Source organism: Mizuhopecten yessoensis, unplaced genomic scaffold (assembly GCF_002113885.1).
Source record: "Mizuhopecten yessoensis strain PY_sf001 unplaced genomic scaffold, ASM211388v2 scaffold8035, whole genome shotgun sequence".
Lineage (NCBI taxonomy): Eukaryota > Metazoa > Mollusca > Bivalvia > Pectinida > Pectinidae > Mizuhopecten > Mizuhopecten yessoensis.
This window is the reverse complement of record NW_018407346.1, coordinates 23,862-47,063: the sequence shown is the minus strand read 5'-3', so window position 1 is coordinate 47,063 and position 23,202 is coordinate 23,862. Positions and strand designations below refer to the sequence as shown.

Genomic DNA, 23,202 nt, shown 5'->3' with positions numbered 1-23,202 from the left:
AGATTTTCATGTTTACTTGCAGCTCTAACATGTGACGATATATCGGGATACGTCGGCGACGCAGCCTTTCTTCAATGTCAGATTGTAAGTAACGATTTCGACATCATCGTCCTTTCCCATTTATCCTCTCCATCGACTGGATCAGTAGTTATGCTATTGGGAAGTCTAACGAAAACATCAGCTGTTGTCACCACGACGGATCCTATTTGGTCGGGCCTTGACCTTGCGTACCACACAGCTGGCTCATTGGAATATATCAACGTAACACTACCGCAAATTGCTTGTGCAATTAGTGGAGTGTTTACTCTAAATTTGACCAATGGCAACCACTCATCGGTGACAACATCACAAATAAACGTGTTAGGTAAGTGTTTTATAATTTAGGTTTTTAGCATATCATATGAAGAAATCGGAAAACGAATATGAAATATTGAAAAGGATAAATGTGCATATAACAACTTAATTAACTGCGCTACTTTTGCACAATATCACACTTAAACATAATTATATTACCACTTAATAGACCTTTTATATCCGACAAGCAAAGGTGAATAACAATTACTTAAAGGAGAAAGTTCTTGTCTTTCAGTAAAACCAACATCACCACCAACAATATCCCAGAGCACATATCTAGATTTCCAGACTGGACAGATTGAGTGTACAGCTGACGTGGGGAATCCTGCTGTCCAAATAACTCTTCACGCCTCAAATGGAAACTCAAACAACAGCTTCGTCGAATTGACGTCACAATCCACTGGTGATGACATACAAGACGGATGTACCTTCACCAGAACGATCCGGTCGACATCATCTCTTGTTTCAATGAATGGAACCGATGTTAAATGTGTGACGTCATTCTCTTATAGCGGAACTAACCTACCCACAACACTGGAATCGAGTTTATTGACAATTCTGCTGATACCCGGTTAGTGTGACAACGAATTTATTTATTTAAATATTATATTTCTGTAAGTCAAATCAGACATATTGAATAAAATAGATAAAATGAAACAAAATAATAATACAAAAGAGTATTTACAATTTTTGTGCTGCAGAAGTTGCTTACATGTATTGTGATCCAATTAGAAAACTTATAGTCCTTATTTTCTTGCAGGTAACATTTGCGACTCTGCCAATGCCACTTTCATACTTCATCCGTATGATTGTCATAAATACATACAGTGCGGGGACAGCACCACCACAGAATTTTCGTGCGCAGCCACAACATGCTTTACCATACCCGGGAACTATTGTGATAATGACTGTATGACTGTATGTCCATAGATGATACACGAAGTTGGATTTACCAAAATCTGGATTTAACAGATAAAAAACATCGAATGGGATTGGAGGCGTGCATGTAGGAATCAATATTCTTTGTATTATGTATGTGAAAGTGTTAGATTTACAGGATCCCTGTTCCACTGCACTGTCGTTTCCCTATAACAGTAACCTCCCCTGAACCTCCAGTTGGGTGTAAATGTAGTCCAATAGTGCTAATACACTTCCATTAACCAGGTAGCTCAATCAGTTACAGAGACAGAATATGTATGGGATAATAATAGTTATTTTTAGAAGAAAAGAAAAAGAAAAAAAAAACAGAAAAAAACAGAGACTGCATTCAAATCTGAAGTCCAGGGTTCAAATCCCGATCTAGCCACGCTTAACTTCATACGCACACAACACTCTTGTTCTTTAGATTTTGTTTATTTCATCTTTATTTCTTATATAAAAGTCCGGGAAGGTATGGTTTTCTTTGAAATGATTTATCAATGTTATAAGCATGCTGATAAAAACAGTTACAGATTTTGGCAGTGGTACCGGGATCCTTAACAAACTTGTATTTATATTATATATGTATATAATAATACTGTATGATGATATATACAATTGTATGCATAAAGCTAGATACTGTATGCAGAGTTCTATATACTGTATGTAACAATCTATAACCTAGATATTGTTTGTAAAATTGTGGAAACATATCGGTACTGCATATGTAAATATATTACCTGAATGAAAACAGTTCCTGCCTGTAAAAATATAGGTACTTATCTTGATACCGTATACGCAGGATAGTGTTATATATTTGGTATATTCACGAATTCTACCTGAAGATTTTAAATTAAATTATGCTACAAACCTAAATAGCACTAAAGGTCTCAATAGCACTACTTATTTGAATAACACTATTTCGAATTATTTTGCATCACTGATAGGTCCGAGAAAAACAAAGCAGCTATATGATGCAGTTTGTTTGGCTTACTACATGTATTAATTACCAATTTTACTATAGTCCAGTCACCTATGTGTATGTTTCACGTTCACCTATCCAAATAGTATTACATATGGATCTCAATAACAATGCATATCTATAGATCACCATACATGTTTCTCTAAATAACGCTATACCTCTAAATAACGTCATATCTCTAAAGAACACTTAACTCTTTATATCATACGAACAATACTGATCTACATAATACAACACGTCTAATAATGTTATTGAGTTTAATATTTTGTAAAACTGCGAATTCGTGAACATATGCACCAATGATGAACTTGCGTTATATCAACAAGAATGCAGTAGTGAAATGGTATAATTAATAAATATATAGTAAGGTTTACTTAGCAAATATATTGTAATGTAATGATATAATCAACAAATGTATAGGAAGGTATACTTTACAAATGCATAGTAATGTAGTGGTATAATTAACAAATGTACAATAAGGTATTATTAACAAATGTATGGTAATGTAATGGTATAATTAGTAAATGTACAATAAGGTATTATTAACAAATGTATGGTAATGAAATGGTAAAACTAATAAATGTACAAAAAGGTATTATTAACAAATGTACAGTAATGTAATGGTAAAACTAATAAATGTACAATAAGATATTATTAACAAATGTATGGTAATGTAATGGTATAACTAATAAATGTATAGTAAGATATGCTTAACAAATGTACAGTAATGTAATGGTAAAACTAATAAATGTACAATAAGGTATAATTAACAAATGTATGGTAATGTAATGGTATAACTGATAAATGTACAATAAGGTATAATTAACAAATGTATGGTAATGTAATGGTTTAAGTGTGCCATAACACATGGTATAACTTACCATTGATAATTGATATTACTGTATAATTATTTCGTGTAAAATAACGGTTTAAATTAACAAGTATACAGCCAAACAATAGTATAATAACCCAAATATAGAAAGCAAGTTCACACAACTTATTCCTACATCATTATAGCTTAAATAAAAGTCTCTTAGAGATCAGTGATTTGTAATATCAACTCGATGTTACTATTTTAGAAACAGTATGTCAATACTCTTGTCATGACTCCGCTGAGATTTTAAAGTCATAATGTTCTTTTGCCAAATACTGTACTTTTCTTTTGACACAGTTTTTTTACATTCCATATTGTTTAATTAACAACATAATTTATCTTTATCTAAAATAGCAATCAAGACCTTTTATTTCGGTGACAATATGTGTATATAGATCTTCGTCTCTGTTAATACATTTTTCTCAGGTTTATATAAATGTAACCATATATTCACCTCGACAAAAATCCATAATATCTTTAAATATCCTGGTATAATATTTACATCATCCGTACATTTTTAGCATGATATGCCAACTCATATACCATTTTGTATAAAAGCACTATCAGTGATACTATAACTTCCTGGTACGTAACAGGAGTTAGTGGACAGATTAAATGAAAATATTATTTTATCATTGTCTTGGATCGAAGTGATTCTGTCGCGATTTCAATTTGTTTGTAAATGTATATATAATCAGTTTGTTATATACCTGCTTAACCCAATGGTAGTATCAGTGCCATAGTTCTAATAACATAGTTTTTTTCCGGATTTGTAGTTTTACAAATTCAACATGCTCACCTTGTTTATGGTCGTTTGTACCAGGTATAATTTCTCGGATTAAACATGATGAATGATGACGGAAATTACATACAGTGCTGGAAACACTTGTGTTCTGCCTCTGTTCTATTCTGGTTTCATGATGCTCTTTCGTTTGCCTCAGTGTAGCATGCGTACTTTTTATAGTATATATCAACTTTGGTTCAAGATGTTTCATTTGTCCTTAAGTGTTGACAACTGGTGCATTTTGTCTGTGTTAAAATTTGCCCTGGTGTGTTGATCTTGGTTGTACATTGCTGTGTTTACGCTGTGGTTTATCTAATCCTTAAGTATTGATGCTGTGGAATATTTTGTCATAGCGTGTTGGCGTTGTGGTATATTTGCCCTTACTCCTTCGTGCTGTGGTAATGTTTAATCTTGTGTGTTGGCGCTCCGATATGTTTCTATTTTAGATTCCGATAGTTCGACTGTTGATAAGTTATCAAAAACAAAAAAGACAATATTGGACAATTTTTTCATAATTCACTTATTTAAGTTTTTTAAGATACGGATTGTTATTATATTTGTTTTTACAGACTAATGAGGTATTTTTAATCTTCGTTAATAACATACATCAATAAAATGTGTAAAGAATAAAAAAAACGTGTTATTGTCATTAAAAACAGAGTCATGCAGTTGTTAAGATGTACAGATTGAGCATTTCAGTTTTAATTGTTTAATATTTGCTACTTTAGTAAACTATTTATAACACTATGTCTGTCTTGCATTTTTAACTTATACTCGTATTTACTGTTATCCAATATGGTACATCCTAACTGTGTAGATACATAATGTAATCTATATTCAAAAGTTAATTTCTAATAATCTATATTTCTGCTGCTCTGATTTCAGTCAATCTGCCATGCACTCGATGATGAGTAACTGAACGATGCATAGATCATATGTAACAAACAATGATTGAATCTCGTGAGATCTTGGTTATAAAACGTGAAAAAAACGCATGATTGCAGACAATCATCATAAAAAGGTTTGAACAATAAATGCACTGTAGCACTGGACTCGTTTATATGTTGGAATTTATAGACTGTCCAACAATAGTTTTCATGTTTACAAAAGCCTGACACACAATCCCTTTTTGTTCTTCAAATTCATTTAAGAAGACCAGGTATATGTCACATTCTCGGTTGTCAAAATCAGATTAATTTTCGTTAACGGTAAAGCAGTTGATTTGCCAAAGGTCATTGTTCCTAGACAAATGTTAGACACTTTTGGTCCCGATTTTCTGTATACCATTTGTGGTGCGTGTGTATCTGTTGTTCCTGCCATCTTTCAGTTTGTCCTATACTGCCCTTTATGCACTATAGATATAGCATGTCTTAAAGTGTCATTTACAATGTAGTACAGAGTTAAAACTGAGGATACCGTAGATCAACGTTTTATCAAATTAAATATAGGAACTCATACAGTTTAAGTCCGGTGAACGATTTTTTTTTATGTTATTATTGACTGCGTTAAATTCGCTATGAAACATTATAAAAGCTAATATACAAGTTCAATATTTTCATATTAAATCTTACCACCGGAGTTTGTGATTATGACGTATCATTCGATTGAAATTAAGGGTGACTACAGCCTCTTTTAATAAGATCTTGTTAAACCTTAAACGTTTAGAAAAATGATAAATGCTTTAATAAGCTTTTGTTAGAGCTGTAACAAAACAACAGGTCTTGTTGTTTTATTTATCTATTTTATTTTTACAGCAATACCCATACAAAACAAGAGCTGTCGGAGAACAGCATAGCTCGCCTGTTGGTGATATATGTTGTAAGATCGCAAATATCAATAGAAACAAATGTACAATAAAACCCGGATATAATGCCCGTCATTTCATTTGCCACCTCACTTACTGCAAATATATTTTCAGGTCCCTTCATTATGGTTTTTTTGAAGAATTATTGTTTATTTTTCCCTCAATTTATCGCCAAACCTCTTTATAAGGCAAATATTTCTTTAAACAAATGATGGCAATATAATAAGGTTTTGCTGTACCTTAAAATGTAAGAAGAGATGACCAACCAACGTGAAATTGTCAACTGCGTATTGATGGTGGTGACTGTTCAAACACTGCAACAAAAAACTTGCCCAAAATCTTTAAGCAGGTCAAACTAACCAGTTTTGGCCCCTAAAATAATGATAACATAATTCAGAACATTGCTTACACTCCATATAAACACTCCAAACGTATCATAGACAACAGTCCATTGATGGTGGTGATCCAACACTACCCAAAAAATCTTGCATTAAACATAACATCAAGCCAACCAAATTTAAACAAGTCCAATTAAGCTGTTTTGTCCCTAAATTGTGCAAATATGGTCCAGCACGTTGCTTACGCTCGATAAAAATGCATTTAGTCATCACAATTTTTTCATTTTATCTCGCTAAATTGAAAAATTCTTAGACTCGTTTCATTAGTCTCATGAAATGGAAACTCATGTAAGATCCTATATATATTTGAAAAACTAGACCTCACTCCAAACCATTGCTATAAGTCACATATAATTGTAAATAATTCATTTAAAGACGGATTTCCCCATAGAATAAAGCTACATCGTAACCATTATGATGTATTTGCGTAATGCGGCTTCTCAGGTTACGATATAGTGAAGCTTTAGTTTTAGTTCTATTCAGATGATACTTTAACGGAGAAATGGATGGGCTTTGTTTTACTTTATTTGGTAGCTTGATCCATAAACCAACAGACGACAGAAGAAATTGTTTTTGTTATACATCTAATTTGCTTGTCTGGTATTTCGGATATATATTTCAAAATGTTTAGGAGGTACAATATCTTATTAGGCAGGAGGGAGTTATAAGATTAACCGTTTTGTGAATTTATGTATTTTTTTGTTTTTGTTTTCACGACGATCTATGAAAAATTCCCAACAAACACCTTTTTAAAAAATATCAAAACTGACAAGCTTTCTAGCTCGGTAACATCTCGAGCAAAATTCTAATATTAACCCACACTGAATCGGATTAAGAACGTTTATTGCATGCAATACATTTTCATTTGTGATAGTTTTATTCTCTCGTATGTATTCTACATTGTGTTCGTTAGGAAGTATACTATTTTCATCATGAAGTTGACTCTGTTGAATTCATTTAATATTACTCGTTTCATTAACTTCTGAATTTCCTAACCGTTGTGTACAAGTATAAGTAATGAATGTGATATTAAGGAAGAGTTTGTAGATTTATTATTATTTCCCACCAGTTACGCATCGTATTCTTACTCTTCAGTTCATAAGTTACAATTTCTATTGCATTGCAGGCTGCATCAAGAAAACGATTTCTATATTGTCCCATTTGTTCATATTTTGTGTAGCTCTGTGCTGAGTGATTTGTGTTTCTAGATCTAATAAGCTGACCATTATGCATCCAAGGAGGGTCATGTTTCGAATGACGATAACTGTATGAGTTATTGTATTCGCAATAGTTTCGCCAACGAACTTGAAAAAGATATAAATCTATTGGTCACCTATAGTATCCAAGTTTATTGTCGATCGCGCGGCGTGATAATCAGCAGGTCTGTTTTTATCCAAACCTTTTTCACGTTTTTGACATTTTACACGTGGTGGTTTTTGTGAAAATGAACTTTGAAGAAATTGGACAGTGATGGTTGATTACACAGAAACAACCGGATTACGTACAAAACATGTTTTGACTATATCGCAATTACTTATAAAAGCATGTTACTGGTGTCATAACTGAGGAAGGAAATTACTTATCTTTCCGAAGCACGTTTTATGGGCGGCACACACGCAGGTAAACACACATAGGGAGATATTAGCCAGGTGGCATAGGACTAGTAATTAGCGCCTGATAAGGTAGTTCCTGCGGAATCCTCAAAATTGTATCGATCAATGTATATGCTAATTATAATAATTGTATATCTATGAACTGTAAAGCGCTTTATAGTGGCTTATGTTAGCTAGATGGAGCGCCATATACAACGTTGTATATTATATGTATAAATATAGCTGTATTACTTGGAAGACTTTCTCTTGCTTGTTTCTACTAGGTGCTTATATGTTTTTCAATCAATTTTTCACTAATAAGTTTGTAATATTGATGCAGTGATATATTTCGATGATTGCCGTTGAAAACTGACATTGTCACGATTGTGAATGAACCAACTCAATATAGTTACAAATTAGATTGGTCCCAATTATGTTCCTAGAGTGCCTAAACCAATACTGTACTGATGTGAAGCACGCGTGAATTGTTATTACAATATTTATCAACAACACACAAATATTTCATTCATTACATTTTTGAGACTCGATAAAAAATGATTTGTTGTTGAAAATAATAAGCATCATCGTAAAGTCGCCATTTTTGCACCGTTATAAAGTACTATTTGAAGTCACCTAAAATACACTAGTTATGATGTATTGGTTTGGTTTTATTTTGTTTAACGTCCTATCAACATTTAAGGTCATTTAAGAACGTGTCTCCATGAATGTTGTGCATGCGTGCTTGCTTGCGAGTGTGCAGGAGGCAGGGTATGTTGGTGTAGTTGTCTCCGTGTGATAGCGCGAATTTTGATGCTGACTTAATAGTGCTATCTCTCTGAAATACCATGACGAAGTCACCCAGCACATCTTGCCCGGTCACATTATTCTGACAACGGGTGAATCAGTTGTTGCCATTACCCTTTATGCTGCACGTTAAGGATGGAATAACAACTAATATTTTCAAGAACTTTGGGATGAAACAAACAGAATCACCATTGGTCCAGTTACTGTTGCATTCGCGTTCGATTCTGGTGTTGCAGCATTAGTTTGAATAAGTGTACTATCATTTGTTAATTTCTGTGGGTATTTAGCCAATCAGTGTGATCCTTGTAAACAGCATTGCGATACCAGAATTAGTATTATAATCAACTCATTACTCCAAATGGGCTACAGAGGCAATATGATCTAAACCAAATATTCCTACCTGTTCCACTTTGATAAGCTATGATGTTATACTGTATCTGTAAATTCTGTGCAAATGACTGAATATGAAACTGAAAATATCGATACGACAGATTTATCCTCAAGCTATTTTTATTTCACGATTACATAAATGTACATACATGTATAGTGTTGAATGACAAATAAAATATGTTTAAATCAATATGTAGTGTGCATATCACAGATAAATTGATTTGATAGATTAACAGATATGTAAAAAAGAATCTGAATGTTTTCAAACTAATCAATTTGTATATGATCAAGGGGAAACAAAAGAAAGAAAAAAGGGGAATGTCCTATGCATCCACCTCTGCTTGTCATATAGCGAAATGACAAGACATGGTATGGTTACATTTTTCATTTGGAATAAAGAGAAACTACAAGTGATTTTATTTTAATTTCCCAATAATCATGTTTTTAGACGAGGTGATAAAAGGGCATTCCATTGATAATTGCTTAAGTAGGTATTAAAAATGCAGGCAACTGCTCCAACTTAATACAGGTTTAGGTTTCTTATGGTATGTTGAGTCATGGAGGTATAACAAGAAAACATATGTTTTCTGAGTAGCTAAGGTGTAACTTATCAAGCTCAATGCAATTCCTAAACCAAAATATTGCCCAAACGGTTAACATTTAAAATTTAAAAAAAAATACGTTGAGGATTGGACACATATTTTTGAGGTTATCAATCTTGATGCGTTTCTATGTATTGGTTGTTACTCTTGTGTATTTTCCACAAAAGACGACGTTCCGAGGAATGGGTTTTTCCTGTCTTTATTGTGGCGGAAGACCAATTCGTAGGGATAAGGCAGTTCCACACTTGAAGTTTTATCTAGTTCATCCATCTGTAATATTAAATTATTCAATCTAGATGTATATATGCACATATTTACATTGAATTACATATTCAATAAATCTATATGATATTTTCACAATTTTTGAAAACATGACAAAAATTCATACCTTCATACTGAAAAAATCATCAATTTATGATTCAAAATAATAATCAATTATGGACTTTCATGGAGGTGAATATGTGTTTATATGGACCTATATATATACAGAAAAAAACTTTAATCGTTATATTTCATGCCAGATTATGTTTTAATAATGATAAAAAGTGTTGCATTTGGATGTAAGCAATGTGACATTCAACAATTGAAATAACACCATAAAGTTGACCTGTTATTTCTAAAATTAGTAACATCACAGGTCATCGACCGCCATATGAGTATGACCCCCCCCCTTATACTTATACCTGATACTTGCTGGATATCCCAGACCTAACATCGAAGATACACTTTTGGGTTCATCTATAACTATAAATGTTGGTCTTAACCAGTTAACTGTGGACTAAAATCAATCTGCAGTAATATATCTGTTTTACAACCGTAGTTTTCACACACCTCCTCTGTGGTAAGCGTCCAGCCCGTACCAGCTCCCATATTGTCCTCCAACTGTTTGATTGAGGTGACACCGATTATCACTGACGACACCACATTCTTCTGTAGAAGCCACCTCAGTGCCACCTGGGGTACACTTTTACCTACAAACAAGAACATAGACAGCATATCAGTACGGACTAACAAATGTGTGATTTGAAGATAAACGTAAGAGAAGAATAAACAATAGCAATGTCTCTTCCATCAAAAGAAAAGTTAACAAAAATTCATACAAATGTGATAAAATGTAACACTCTGTGATGAAATAGATACATGTATTTGTCAGTATATTTTTCCAAGACTGTGACGAGTCGAGTTCATATGTTCATTGCAACTAGAATATTACAGCTTCAACTTAATTGTGAAATACGGCAATTGTGAAAAAGAAAACATAGGACAAAAATCAGTTCTACAGTGAAATTAACCTCTTTTTCTGTATCTTCAATAACTCTGGCCAGGCTTACCATGGTTAATGGCCATTTTGGACATGACGTCCACAAGGTTCCAGTAAAAATCATTATCTTCATACTTGCTCCAGCCAGGACTGCTCTGGACTGACCTACTTGACTCCTTGGCGGCGGTAAACCCAATCCTAGAACCGTCACTTTCTGGTTTGGCCCCACGCTTGAACTTTCCTGTTAACAATCCCCTGAAGGACAAAATGATGGGTGAGCATATCTATATACTCATGCAACACTATTAGATCATCAATCTTGCTTAGTGCAAACTATAAATTGTCGACAAGGCTAGTTACTACATGTATGTGCTTACCCTTTCAATGGACTCCAGGGAAGTACACCGACACCTTCATTCCTGCACACCTGAAACTCCTCCAACTCGGGATGGCGACATAACAGACTGTATTGTTGCTATCAACACAAAATCAATCAAGTACAAGTTATTTCAATAAGATTCATCAGTCTTGAAATATGTATATCAAAGTTTTACTTTCTACACAAACAATGAAAGCATTAAACGTGTCGCAATGTTTCAAGACCGACTGGTCCCTTTGTCAAGCTTTGACTCATAGCTGATAATTGAGTCGTAGTTTCACAAAGGGGTCAGTGGGTCTTGAAATGTTGCAACACGTTTTAAATACGTATATTGTTTGTGTAGAAAGTAAAACTTTGATATACATGTACAAGTACAGTTAATTTCAACATCCTCATCATTAAGGAATTTAACATTGATCTCTTACACATGAATTAATGATAAAAGAAAGGGAGGTCCAACTCTCTTAATGCATAAAACATGACAGGGTTCTTCTGTGGATCACTAGGGGATTAACTTGAGATCCTTACTACACCGAAACAGCATTTCATGTTTAATATTCACAGATGAGCCATATTTAAATTAATAGGAAACTAACACAAATATGTAATTATTAAGCTTCAAAATGAGATATATTCTACTTTATATTGATTATCTGAGAAAAAAGGGAAAAAATAAAAAACATAAAGGAAATAAGTTGTCCTTAATATTTAGTAAAAGAGGCAATGTATTCTTTGTATTGAGTAAAGGAAACGTGTTCTTCATTTTGAGTAACGAACGCAATTCATACTTTATAGTGAGAAAAGGAAAAAACTATTTTTGTATTCGTGTGTGCAGTAAACATGATCAGTTCTTAAATTTGAGTAAATTCATATTTCATTTTAAGTACAGGAAACATGTCTTCAATTTTGAGTACAGTAAGTGTTTTGTTTCATGGGCTGATATTCATAACACGAACACAGCGTTATGCTCAAGTCAACAATGAGCTTTTATCCCTCAGAACGAGGCTCATAACATCAGTACAAACAAGTCGATAAAGTGACTCAGATTACTACAACTCCATTTCTTTTGAGTTTTGTAACTGGACATCAAACTATTTAGTTAACAAATATTTCAATTTATATTCTGGTTTAGATACATGAAAAGAAACACAGTTCTATATCTGAGAAAGTGTTCACGAATGTTATCTCCTAAGAATTAGCACCGTTATGACTAGAATATATGGTATCAAAAATAAAAATAAAATTATTGTCAAAGTCATTTGTCTCCTGGACTTTCTTGATCCTTAAGTACAATAAATGTGCTTATGAATCAAACTGAACTATGCAACACTACTACATTAAGTATTACTACACTAAACAAAAACATATCATTTAAGAAATTCCACTTAATGGAACTAAACACCATATTGGGGATTATTATGCCCCATTTTCACAAAACACATCACTTCACATTTCGAAATCATCATATTTCTTTGGCATGTTGATGATTCGTCCACTTCTTGTAGCACGAGTGGTCATTCCTGTACTAGACTCTGGTCGCGACTCTCCTACTTGAATCTTTGGGGTGTTTTGCGAGTCGTCCAGTTGTGTGTGAGTGTCTTCCAGATAGTCTGCCACATCCGGTTCACTGATTTCCGGCTTGTTTTCTGCAGTTCTTATTATGTGTTTTCTGTTGCGTCGGTATTGCTTCCCTTGTGGTGTTTTGACATGGTATGATCTTGGTGATGGACTGTGCATCACCTGACCCCACTGCCATTGGTCATTATGCCGAAAACGTACAGCCTCATGTGGCTCCAGTTTTGGTAGTTCCTTAGCTGCTTTATCATAATCATTTTTTGCTTGCACTGGGTTAGCTCCCTTGTCTGACATATTAATGAACGGTCTATGATCTCTGGTTGTAGTCTTTTTCTGTTGATTTGAATGATGTATTACAACTCCCTGCTCATGAGTAGTTTAGCTGGTGAGGGTGTGTTTGTCGGCGTATTGCGATACTCGAGAAGACCAAGATAAGGATCTCTGTTATCCTTTCTGGCTTTCTCTAACAGCCGTTTCACAGTATGAACACTCTTCTCTGCTAGGCCATTACCTTGAGGATAATATGGGCTAGATGTTGAGTGGCGAAAACCCCAGCTGTCTGCGAACTGTTAAAACTCTCCTTAGCTGTATTGTGGCCCATTGTCACTTTTCACTTCATCCGGTAGCCCATGGCGAGCGAATATGCATTTTAGATGTGTGATGACAGTGCGACTGCTAGTATTCTCAAGTTTGCTGATCTCGAAATACCGTGAGTAGTAGTCTGTGGCGATCACATAGTCAGTATAGTCCCATGTGAATAAATCTGTTCCAACCACACTCCATGGATTCTCAGGTACCGGTGTGGGTATTAATGGTTCCTTTTTATTGGCTAACTGGTGGTCCATACACACACTACATTTTGATACCTTGTCAGCTATTTGACTATTCATGTCTAGCCAGCAGAATAGTAGTTCTCGTGCTCTCCGTTTGCTCTTTTCTATTCCCATGTGTCCCATGTGGATTTTTTCTAGCATCTCTGCTTGGAGTTTTCTCGGAATCACTATGCAATTTCCTCGAAGTATGATTCCGTCTACTATTATTCTTGTAAGGCCAAAAATCTTGAATCTTACTTGGAGCCTCATAACGGTGAGAAGGCCATCCGGTTTCTATCATTTCAAACAACTTCTGTAGGTTCTCGTCCTTTGAGGTCTCCCCACGAATCTCCTCCATCTTTTCGTCAGATACTGAAGTGTTCCCCATTACTGTATGTACATGACACTGTATTACATCCTCCAAATCATCCTTGTGATTGGTGGTCCTTGGCAAGTAAGCCCGTGACAGTGTATCAGCTACAAGAAGCTGTTTACCTGGTTTATACACCAGATCAAATGTATTCCTCTGAAGTCTCAGCAGTATCCTCTGCAGTCGTGGAGGCGCTTGTGCCAACGGTTTCTTTATAATAGCCTCTAACGGCTTGTGATCGGTTTCAACGAGTATACTGGTACCGTATGTATATTGATGGAAACGCTCCAAACCAAACAGCATAGCCAGTAATTCCTTCTCTATTTGAGCATACCGTGTCTCGGCATCAGTCAAAGCCCTCGATGCGTATGCTATTGGTTCTTGGTCTTGCATCACTACACCTCCGAGACCGGACTTTGAGGCATCTACACTGACTGTAACAAGTTTCCTGACATCGTAGAAAGTGTGTACATGTTTACTCGACTGAGTGTCTTTTATTTTCTTGAATGCCTCCTCTTGTTCTCGAGACCATTCAAACTCGTTGTCCTTCCTCATTAAGACTCGGATAGGTTTTGTCACATCTTTGCCAGGTAATTTACAGTTCCAAGCAATCTTTCCGGTCCTTTTTTGTCTATGGGAGCCGGCATCTGGGTAATAGCCTTTATACCTTGTCTGGATCTGGACGTATACCAGTGTCCGTCAATCTGTGCCCGATGTATTCAACCTCTCTTGCTGTGAATACACATTTATCGCGGTCAAGAGTTAGACCTATCTTCTGACATCTCCTCAGCACTGATTCCAGCCTGGGGTTGTGTTCCTCAACATTCTTTCCCCACACCAGAATGTCATCAATATCTGTCTCGACACCTGGAATGTCTTCAAAATGTTGTGCAATGCGTTTTTGAAATACCTCCAGGGCACTTTTTATTCCAAACGGCATTCTTAGGTAACAGTACCTTCCAAAAGGCGTAGAGAATGTCGTCATTTTCTGGCTCTTGTTATCCAACGATATCTGCCAATATCCATGATTAGCGTCAAGCTTGCTGAATACCTTTGCCCCAGTTATTCTTGTGGTTATCTCTTCTATTGCTGGCAGGTGAAAATGGCATTGTTCAGATTTCGTGGATCCAGACAAATGCGAAGTTTCCCAGTTTTGGGTTTTTCCACAAAAACAATTGAGTTAATCCAATCAGTAGGATCGTCTACTTTTCGTATAACCTCTTCCTTTTCCATTTCCTCCCGCGTCGTACGGAGTTTTTCACGAAGTGCGGCTGGGACCTTTCTGGGTGGATTGATAACTGGTGGCACGGATTTATCTAAACGGATTTGATATGTGTCCTTGAGACAACCCAATCCTGTAAATACCTTGGGGTATTTCTCAAACAGTTTGTCATCACTCTGACCTCCAAGTTCTGTGCTCAAAACCACTTTTATTAATCCTAACTCCTGCGAGGATTTGAATCCTAGCAAAGGAACTTACTTGGTGTTGGTCACGAAGAAATCTAATAAATGTCTTTGGTAAGGAATGGAACACCTTCCAACTACTGGCCGTTTATCTCCTGTGTAGCTTGTCAGAGTTGTGTTAGCCTTTGATAGAACAATATCAGGCTTGACTCTCTTTATCATCTCCAGGGGAATGCCATTAGCTTAGGATCCAGTGTCTACTTTAAACTTAACTGTGGTGTTTATCAATTTGAGATTGACCACCATCTAATCTTATTTCAGCTCAGTTGAATTAACTGCACCTATGAATAGGTCTTCCATGGGCAGGTCTTCAGAGATTGTGTGGACTTGTGTGGTCTCTGTTGATCTACACATTTTTTGGAAATGATTCAGTTTGTGACATCTTAGACACTTTGTGCCATATGCTGGACACTGGCCCTTTGTGTGTAAAATACCACATTTACTGCACGTGTATACCACATTTGGTTTACGGTTCTGTCCCTGTGCCTATCCTGGACCTTTCCTGACTGATTTCTGATTGTAGACTTTAGCACGAACTTGTTTGTGTTTGTCATAAGACTCTTTTGTTACTGCTGCGGCGCATACCTCTTCTCCGGAGTCTTGTATCGTTTTCATTCTGATTTGCGACTCCTCATTGTCTCTACAGATGGTCAGTGCTTTAGCTAGAGTGAGTTCATTGTCTCGTAATAACCTTTCCTTAACTTTGTCGGAGGCTACACCACAAACCACTCTATCACGAAACATTTCATCTTCTAGAGTCCCAAATTTACAGTTCTTAGCAATAACTCTTAGTTCCGTCATATATTGATCAACTGTTTCTGTTTTACGTTGCGCCCTCGCTCGTGTAGAACCTATGATGCCATACGGTAATGTTTTCCCTAGGTGCACAATAATCTTGGAATTTCTTGAATAGAGGTCCAATTTTGTCATTCTCCTCTGCTAGGAAAGTGAGCGTATTAAATATATCCCTACCTTCTTGTCCAATTATGTACAGAAACGCCGAAAATTTGTCCTTTTCTTACCTCCCGTTCATCGCAATATCGATGTAGAGTCTCATTGTTTGCTCCCATCTTCGCCATTTTTCCGGCAAGTTTCCATCTGTCGTGGAGAACGTTAGCTCGGGTGGCGGACGGATGTGTTGTTCCATGTTGATTCAATGTTTTAATCCCCATTCTGACACCATGTTTTGTTTCATGGGCTGATATTCATAACACGAACACAGCGTTCTGCTCAAGTCAACCATGCGCTCAGAACGAGGCTCATAACATCAGTACAAACTAGTCGATAAAGTGACTCAGATTACTACAGTAGGCAAACTACCAGTATACACTCTATCATAATGAGAAATGGAAACATTTCATTATATTATAATAGATACAGGAATTATATTGAGTTCTATATAGTCTGAAATAACTGACTTTCTTCTTTTAACATTTTTTTTGACGGAGCAGAAATTAAAATCTTAAAAGGAGAGAGTTGCTTAATTTGGACTTCATTTTATAATGAGGACAAGGAACACATGTTATACTTTATATTCAGTAAATAAAACAAATTATACCAAAAGTATAAACCTGCTTGTATGTTCACATTATAATTGAAGAAACACTAGTGCTGGTACATTTAAACCAAACTGAAAATTGAAGCATCATATACTTACAACAGTAATGTATTCTATTACCCTTACATACAGACCAAAACAATATTGTTTACCTGTAGACCTATGATGGAGTTGATTCCCATTGCTTCCGCTTTGTCGACAATCTTCTGCATCTGCCAGCCTGTGACATTGCAGACGCCCACATAGCGAACCTTGCCGCCCCTGACAAGGTCATCCAACGCCCGAAGGGTTTCCTCTATGGGGACTGCCGAATCCCAACCATGAGTCTGCAATGATGCATTGATTATGTAACGCAAGCTTAATGTATGTAACTCGTTTAAAATAAGTCGCATGTGACATGAATATTATGATGGTGGTATGATTAGGGGACATAAGTCCCACCAATTAAGAGAAAAATAGTGTTGGTCAATAACATCTGAGTATGGCTACTATATGTATATCAATGGACTTTCATGAAATCAAGATCAAAACTGTAGGGAGGCGTTGTGTGGACAAACTTTAACTAAACACAATCTTTGACTAACTTTGCAAAGAAGGGGTATAACTCCAACAAAAGATAACAGAAATAAAAAAACATGCATAGGTACATAACTTGAAAGAGCTGTGGAGGCTAAAAAAAGGATAAAGCTAAAGGAGAAATTTCTTATACAAGATCAAGATCCAGCTATTAAAATTGTTAAAGGGGAATAACTCCCAACAATATACCAGGATCAAGAAAGTGAGTGTATGTGCCTTCATTCAGAATGCATGTATGGTAATAACATGAGTGGAGATTCACAAAATCTTACAAAAACTGTAGGACTTATCTGGATATGACTCCAGCTACAGACAGATGGACGGACAAATTGACAGACGGACAGACAGATAAACAGTCAACCCGATTCCAGTATACCCCCTTGTTGCCTTGTAACAGGATATGCAAAAAAAAGATCATTTATCAAAACATTTGATTTTGTAAGCAAATGGTGTTGTTTTTTCATTAATTGATTTAAAAGTCATTTTTTACTTTTTTGTTATGTCCCCTTCCAATGAGGAATTTCCTAAATACATTCATCCTCAATTTAATAGTTCTGTATGGGACAATTTTCTAACAGTCAATTCTAAACTCTTGATTCCTTTTCTATGATAGCAACAAGGCGATGTTTTAAACTATTGATTTATTTTCTATCAAGTTTTTAAAAAGAAAATTAAGCAAATTAACTCATTCACCCCTGAAGACACATTTGAACCCTTCCAATTCAAAGGTTGGAAAAGTTCATTCAGAAATTTCAGGGGTGAATGTGTTAATACTTTTCAAGCTTACCTGGTAGAGGTCAATATAGTCAGTCTGCAGGCGTCGAAGGCTGTCTTCACACATTTGTAGGATATGTCGTCTGCTCAGACCGGTGTCATTTGGACCTGATCCCATCATAGCACGGACTTTTGTTGCTATGACAAAGTTTTCTCGTTTTTGTCTGAAATTTACCAATTTTTATAACTTGAACTAATCCGTACAAGTTTGAAATCATATTTCACAAATGAATTGTATAATGTATCAACACCTTAACTGTTTAACTCAGTCACCACTGAAGAAATTTTTGATCTCTTCCAATTCAAAGGTTGAAAGAGTCCATTATGATATTTCGGATGTGAACATCCATGAGAGAAATATATTTCTCGTAAGAAATTTAAAAATATGTCAAACTATCTGTAAATGTATAGGCTGACAAAAATGAAAGATAAAATTAGAAACAAGAAAAATACGAAACAAATGACACTTTTATGGGACTTATATCCAGAGAAGAGGGAATTGCATGGTAAATGTTTGGTACACACACATTAGTATTTACATAAATATTCAATTAAAAATATTTGTATAAGCAACCATACGAGAAAAAAACCCAGAAAACGTCCGAACTGCGTTGAATATCCCATTGAAAATGGTGCGCGGCCTTGTTGTCAAGTGTGACGCCATTATGGCGTTCATCATTACGCTTCTGATTCCTGCCCTTTTTATGCATTACATTTTTCATGTTTTACGCTTTAAAAATGTAATAAATAGAAAATTACGCACTCGTGAAAAATATCAAAATACTAGCCACACTCGTGAAATACATTTGTTATTACTGAAGACATCATTAAATATCCTCTATTTATATTTGCAGTTTGAAAGAGTAGTGTATATGCTTCATTTGGTTATTTTGAAAAGTTCTTTGAACAGCAAATTCAGTCTTGATAACAATAAAATTGATGACGTCACTATAGAGATTGATGAACTTACAATATCAAATGTCTAATAACAACATTTGCCTTCTCAATGCATTGCAAAAGAAAGATGCATAGCAAATGTAAATATACATGCATAAAGAGTTGTCTGTCTGGCAAAAATTACACAGTATTCGATTTGTATGTTTGATCACCCTGAATAACCATTTATGGCAACATGCTACAGCTTACGAATATCATTCACGACTTATATGATAGTAGCTTAAAGATTTTTAATATGTTTTGCGCCTGTGACTTGACACTAGGTCAAGGTTGTTCAGTTTAAAATCAAATTTCAGAGCATATCATTGTGTTTACAACAAAACACATATTCAGAATAACATGTTTATTTCATAAAGCCAGTGACTTTGAAAGTTGATCAAGGTTATCCTTCAAATATTTATTGGTAGCCCTCAATACTAGACTGATAGGAGTGTACTAGAAGGGCAGGAAGTGTATGTACCAGACAGACAGGAACTATACAAGTAAAAACAGAAAGTTTTCTAGACATACAGACAAGCAGTATACTAGACCGGTAGGAAATGTACCAGACACACATGAACTATACAAGATAAACATAAATTATTCTAGACAGACAGGAAGTGTACCTGATAGACAGGACCTACACTAGTTAGACAGGAAGTGTATCAGACAGACAGGGCATACATTAGACAGACAGGAAGTGTACCAGATAGACAAGATATACATTAGACAGACAGGAAGTGTATCCAGATAGATAGGATATACACTAGATAGACAGGAAGTGTACCAGATAGACAAGCTATACATTAGACAGACAGGAAGTGTATCCAGATAGACAGGACATACACTAGATAGACAGGAAGTGTACCAGATAGACAGGAACATACACTAGACAGACAGGAAGTGTACCAGATAGACAGGAAATACACTAGAAAGACAGGAAGTGTATCCAGATAGACAGAACATACACTAGACAGACAGAAAGTGTACCAGATAGACAGGACATACACTAGATAGACAGGAAGTGTATCCAAATAGACAGAACATACACTAGACAGACAGAAAGTGTACCAGATAGATAGGAAATACACTAGAAAGACAGGAAGTGTACCAGACAAATAAACCCGCACCAATACTATATAAACTATCCAAAATGTGCACCTTTCAGGTATTAAAACCCATAATTGTTATTTTTTACTACCTCTCGCTTCAAAATTTAACAAAATTAAAAAAACAAAAAACAAAAATACAAAAAAATATCCTGTTTTCTCCCAAAATTTCCCGAAGAACTATTGATCAAATTGGTGTGGCCTGGGTAACAATTGTCTTCATCACCGAGAGGAATGATTTATCTCCTATATACCCATACGTTCTTTTGGTAAAGATACTACATGTTCAATTGGTGAACCCAATACATACCATCAAATTAAATTGTGCTTGAAGTTTGGGTTTAAATTCATGACACAATCTTTTTGTGAATTGGGGTCTTTTGCCTAAGAGTTATGACACCGTCTTAATTAAAACTGACGGCATTTTGTTTTAGGAGACAAGTGTAAGCTGTCTTTCAAAAGGTAGAGAAAGACTAATTGAGCATTTTCTTTTCAACAAAAACTGAAAATACATGTACTTGTGAGTTGTGGGAGAATACATTTAACGTATAGACTGAGGGAATGCCACATGGTCTGATATTTAAGACTCAAACGTTTGAATAATTCTGTCTCACCACCAAAATGGAGAATTATTTTTTTTTCCCTACAAGGAAAGTGTGTGTCAAGGTCACTCATTTGAGCAAAGTGATAACTCTTGATCCCAGTAAGTTATCAACCAAAATACCATTAGATATTTAGAAAAAAATAATTGAACACATTTGAAAACTGAGATATTGGAAGTAAGGTAAAGGTAATTTATTTGAACACTTTTAAAAGTCATATAGTCAGGCGGTGTATACTAGATGGACAGGGGTATTGAGAGAGATATGAATACGTGTACAGTGTACTAGTCAGACGCGGTGTATACTAGACGGACAGAAGTATTGAGAGAGATATGTATACTTGTACAGTGTACTAGTCAGACGCGGTGTATACTAGACGGACAGAAGTATTGAGAGAGATATGTATACTTGTACAGTGTACTAGTCAGACGCGGTGTATACTAGACGGACAGGGGTATTGAGAGAGGTATGTATACTTGTACAGTGTACTAGTCAGAGACGAAGTATAGAGAGCATGAAAGTATACTCTATACAGCAGATGGGAATAAAGCTGGAAAAAATCTTACTTTTTCAGCCAGGTACCGACGATTTCCTCTGATAAACCCTTGCTATATACATTGGCTGTGTCTATAAAGTTCCCTCCAAGGTTCACAAATCTGTCCATGATAGCATGTGACTCTGCTTTATCTCTTTGTGTGGGTCCATGCTTTATCAATAAAAACTACATTAATACTTTACATATTTACGGTATATATAACATACAAAGTTGTAGGTGTCTGGGGTTGCAAATAATGATGTCTTAAGCATGAAGATTGAGAAAAGGAGGAAGAAATGTATCCGAACTGGACTGGGTCGATTTCAAACGACCAGATTCAAACTACTGCTCAATTGGTAGAGCGTCCGTCTACTATCTGGTGTATTTCTTGCCGTATAGTATGTTTCTTGTCTTTCTGAATATTTCTTGCATGTGCATTGTACAGTATGTTTCTTGCCTAGCTGGTATATTTTCTTACCAGTTCGGACGGTTCAGTGTGCATTTTTGTGTTTGTATTGTGCACTGCTTTGTCACTGAAACAAAATAAGGAAGGGTGAATATCAATTATAATAAAATGAGCACAAACCTCCATCGCAGTTGATTTGCCAAAGGTCATTGTTCCAAGACAAATGTTTGACACTTTTAGTCCCGATTTTCCAAGGAATCTGTAGACCACTTGTGGTGCGGGTGTATCTGTTGTTCCTGCCATCTTTCAGTTTATCCAATACTGCCCTGTATGCACTATAGGTACCTCGATGATATAGCACGTAGGGGTCGTCTTAAAATGTCATTAACAATGTAGTACAGATGTAAAACTGTTTATACCGTAGGTCAAAGTCTGAGAATCTTTTTATCTAAAGCTTTAGGTCAGATCGACCTTTATCTTTTACCTTGAGCTTTAGATAGATTGAGAGGTTTAACGTTCAACAAGACCCCTGAAAGAGGCTATTGTATATCTAAATTTCAACCCCTGGATAGGTCATATTAAAGACGCAAATTAAATATAGGAACTCATACAGTTTAAGTCCGGTGAACGATTTTTTTTATGTTGCCTTACTATCGACTACGTTAACTAGTGTACAATTTCAATATTTTCAAATTAAATCTTACCATTAGGGTTTGTGATTACATGTATGACTTATCATGCGATTGAAATTGAGGGTGACTACAGCCTCTTTTAATAGGATCTTGTTTAATCTTAAACGTTTTGCAAAATGATAAATGCTTTAATAAGCTATTTTTAGAGCTGTAACAAATCAACAGGTCTACCTTGATCATTGATACAACTTAAACTGAAGTATCATAAACAAAGGTACTAGTCGGACACAACTGACTCTCTTAGGTTAAACAACGTTTTTATTTCTTTAATATTTTACAGCTATACCCATACAAAACAAGAGCTGTCGGAGAACAGCATAGCTCGCCTGTTAGTGATATATGATGTAAGAGTACAGTAAAACCTTGATATAATGCCCGTCATTTCATTTGTCACCTCACTTACTGCAAACATATCAGGTCCCTTAATTGTGTTTTTCTGAAGAATTCCTTTATATGTTTCCCTCAATCTATCGCCAAGCCTCCTTATAAAGCCAACATTTCTTTAAACAAATGATGACAATATAACAAGGTTTTGCTGTACCTTAAAATGTAAGACGAGATAACCAGCCAACGTCAAATTGTCAACAGCGTATTGATGGTGATGACTGTTCAAACACTGCAAAAACACTTGCCCAAGATCTTTAACCAGTT

General features: G+C 35.4%; 2 protein-coding genes across 3 annotated transcripts in view; one reads left to right on the top strand and one right to left on the bottom strand.

Annotated features, from left to right (window-relative positions):
• The window catches only part of LOC110454689 (mucin-5AC-like), a 50,931-nt gene extending 46,390 nt beyond the window's left edge, over positions 1-4,541 (top strand). The window contains exons 26-28 of the mRNA XM_021504341.1: positions 23-364; positions 590-925; positions 1,115-4,541. Of these exons, the coding sequence (XP_021360016.1) occupies positions 23-364; positions 590-925; positions 1,115-1,284 (848 nt within the window). The 3' untranslated portion in view covers positions 1,285-4,541. The remainder of the gene's footprint in view (positions 1-22; positions 365-589; positions 926-1,114) is intronic.
• Positions 4,542-9,013: 4,472 nt separating this feature from the next.
• LOC110454718 (uncharacterized oxidoreductase YajO-like) lies at positions 9,014-22,238 on the bottom strand. 2 transcript variants are annotated; one of them, XM_021504389.1, is made up of 8 exons: positions 22,040-22,238; positions 21,485-21,624; positions 18,285-18,435; positions 17,074-17,247; positions 11,141-11,238; positions 10,834-11,018; positions 10,334-10,473; positions 9,014-9,772 (listed from the first exon to the last, which is right to left on the bottom strand). In XM_021504389.1, exons 1-8 carry the CDS (start codon positions 22,160-22,162, stop codon positions 9,644-9,646), a joined length of 1,140 nt encoding a protein of 379 aa, XP_021360064.1. In that variant the 5' UTR covers positions 22,163-22,238; the 3' UTR covers positions 9,014-9,643. The 2 variants fall into 2 exon arrangements, with proteins under 2 accessions (XP_021360064.1, XP_021360065.1); XM_021504390.1 differs by lacking the exon at positions 17,074-17,247.
• Between the last annotated feature and the right edge of the window lie 964 nt (positions 22,239-23,202).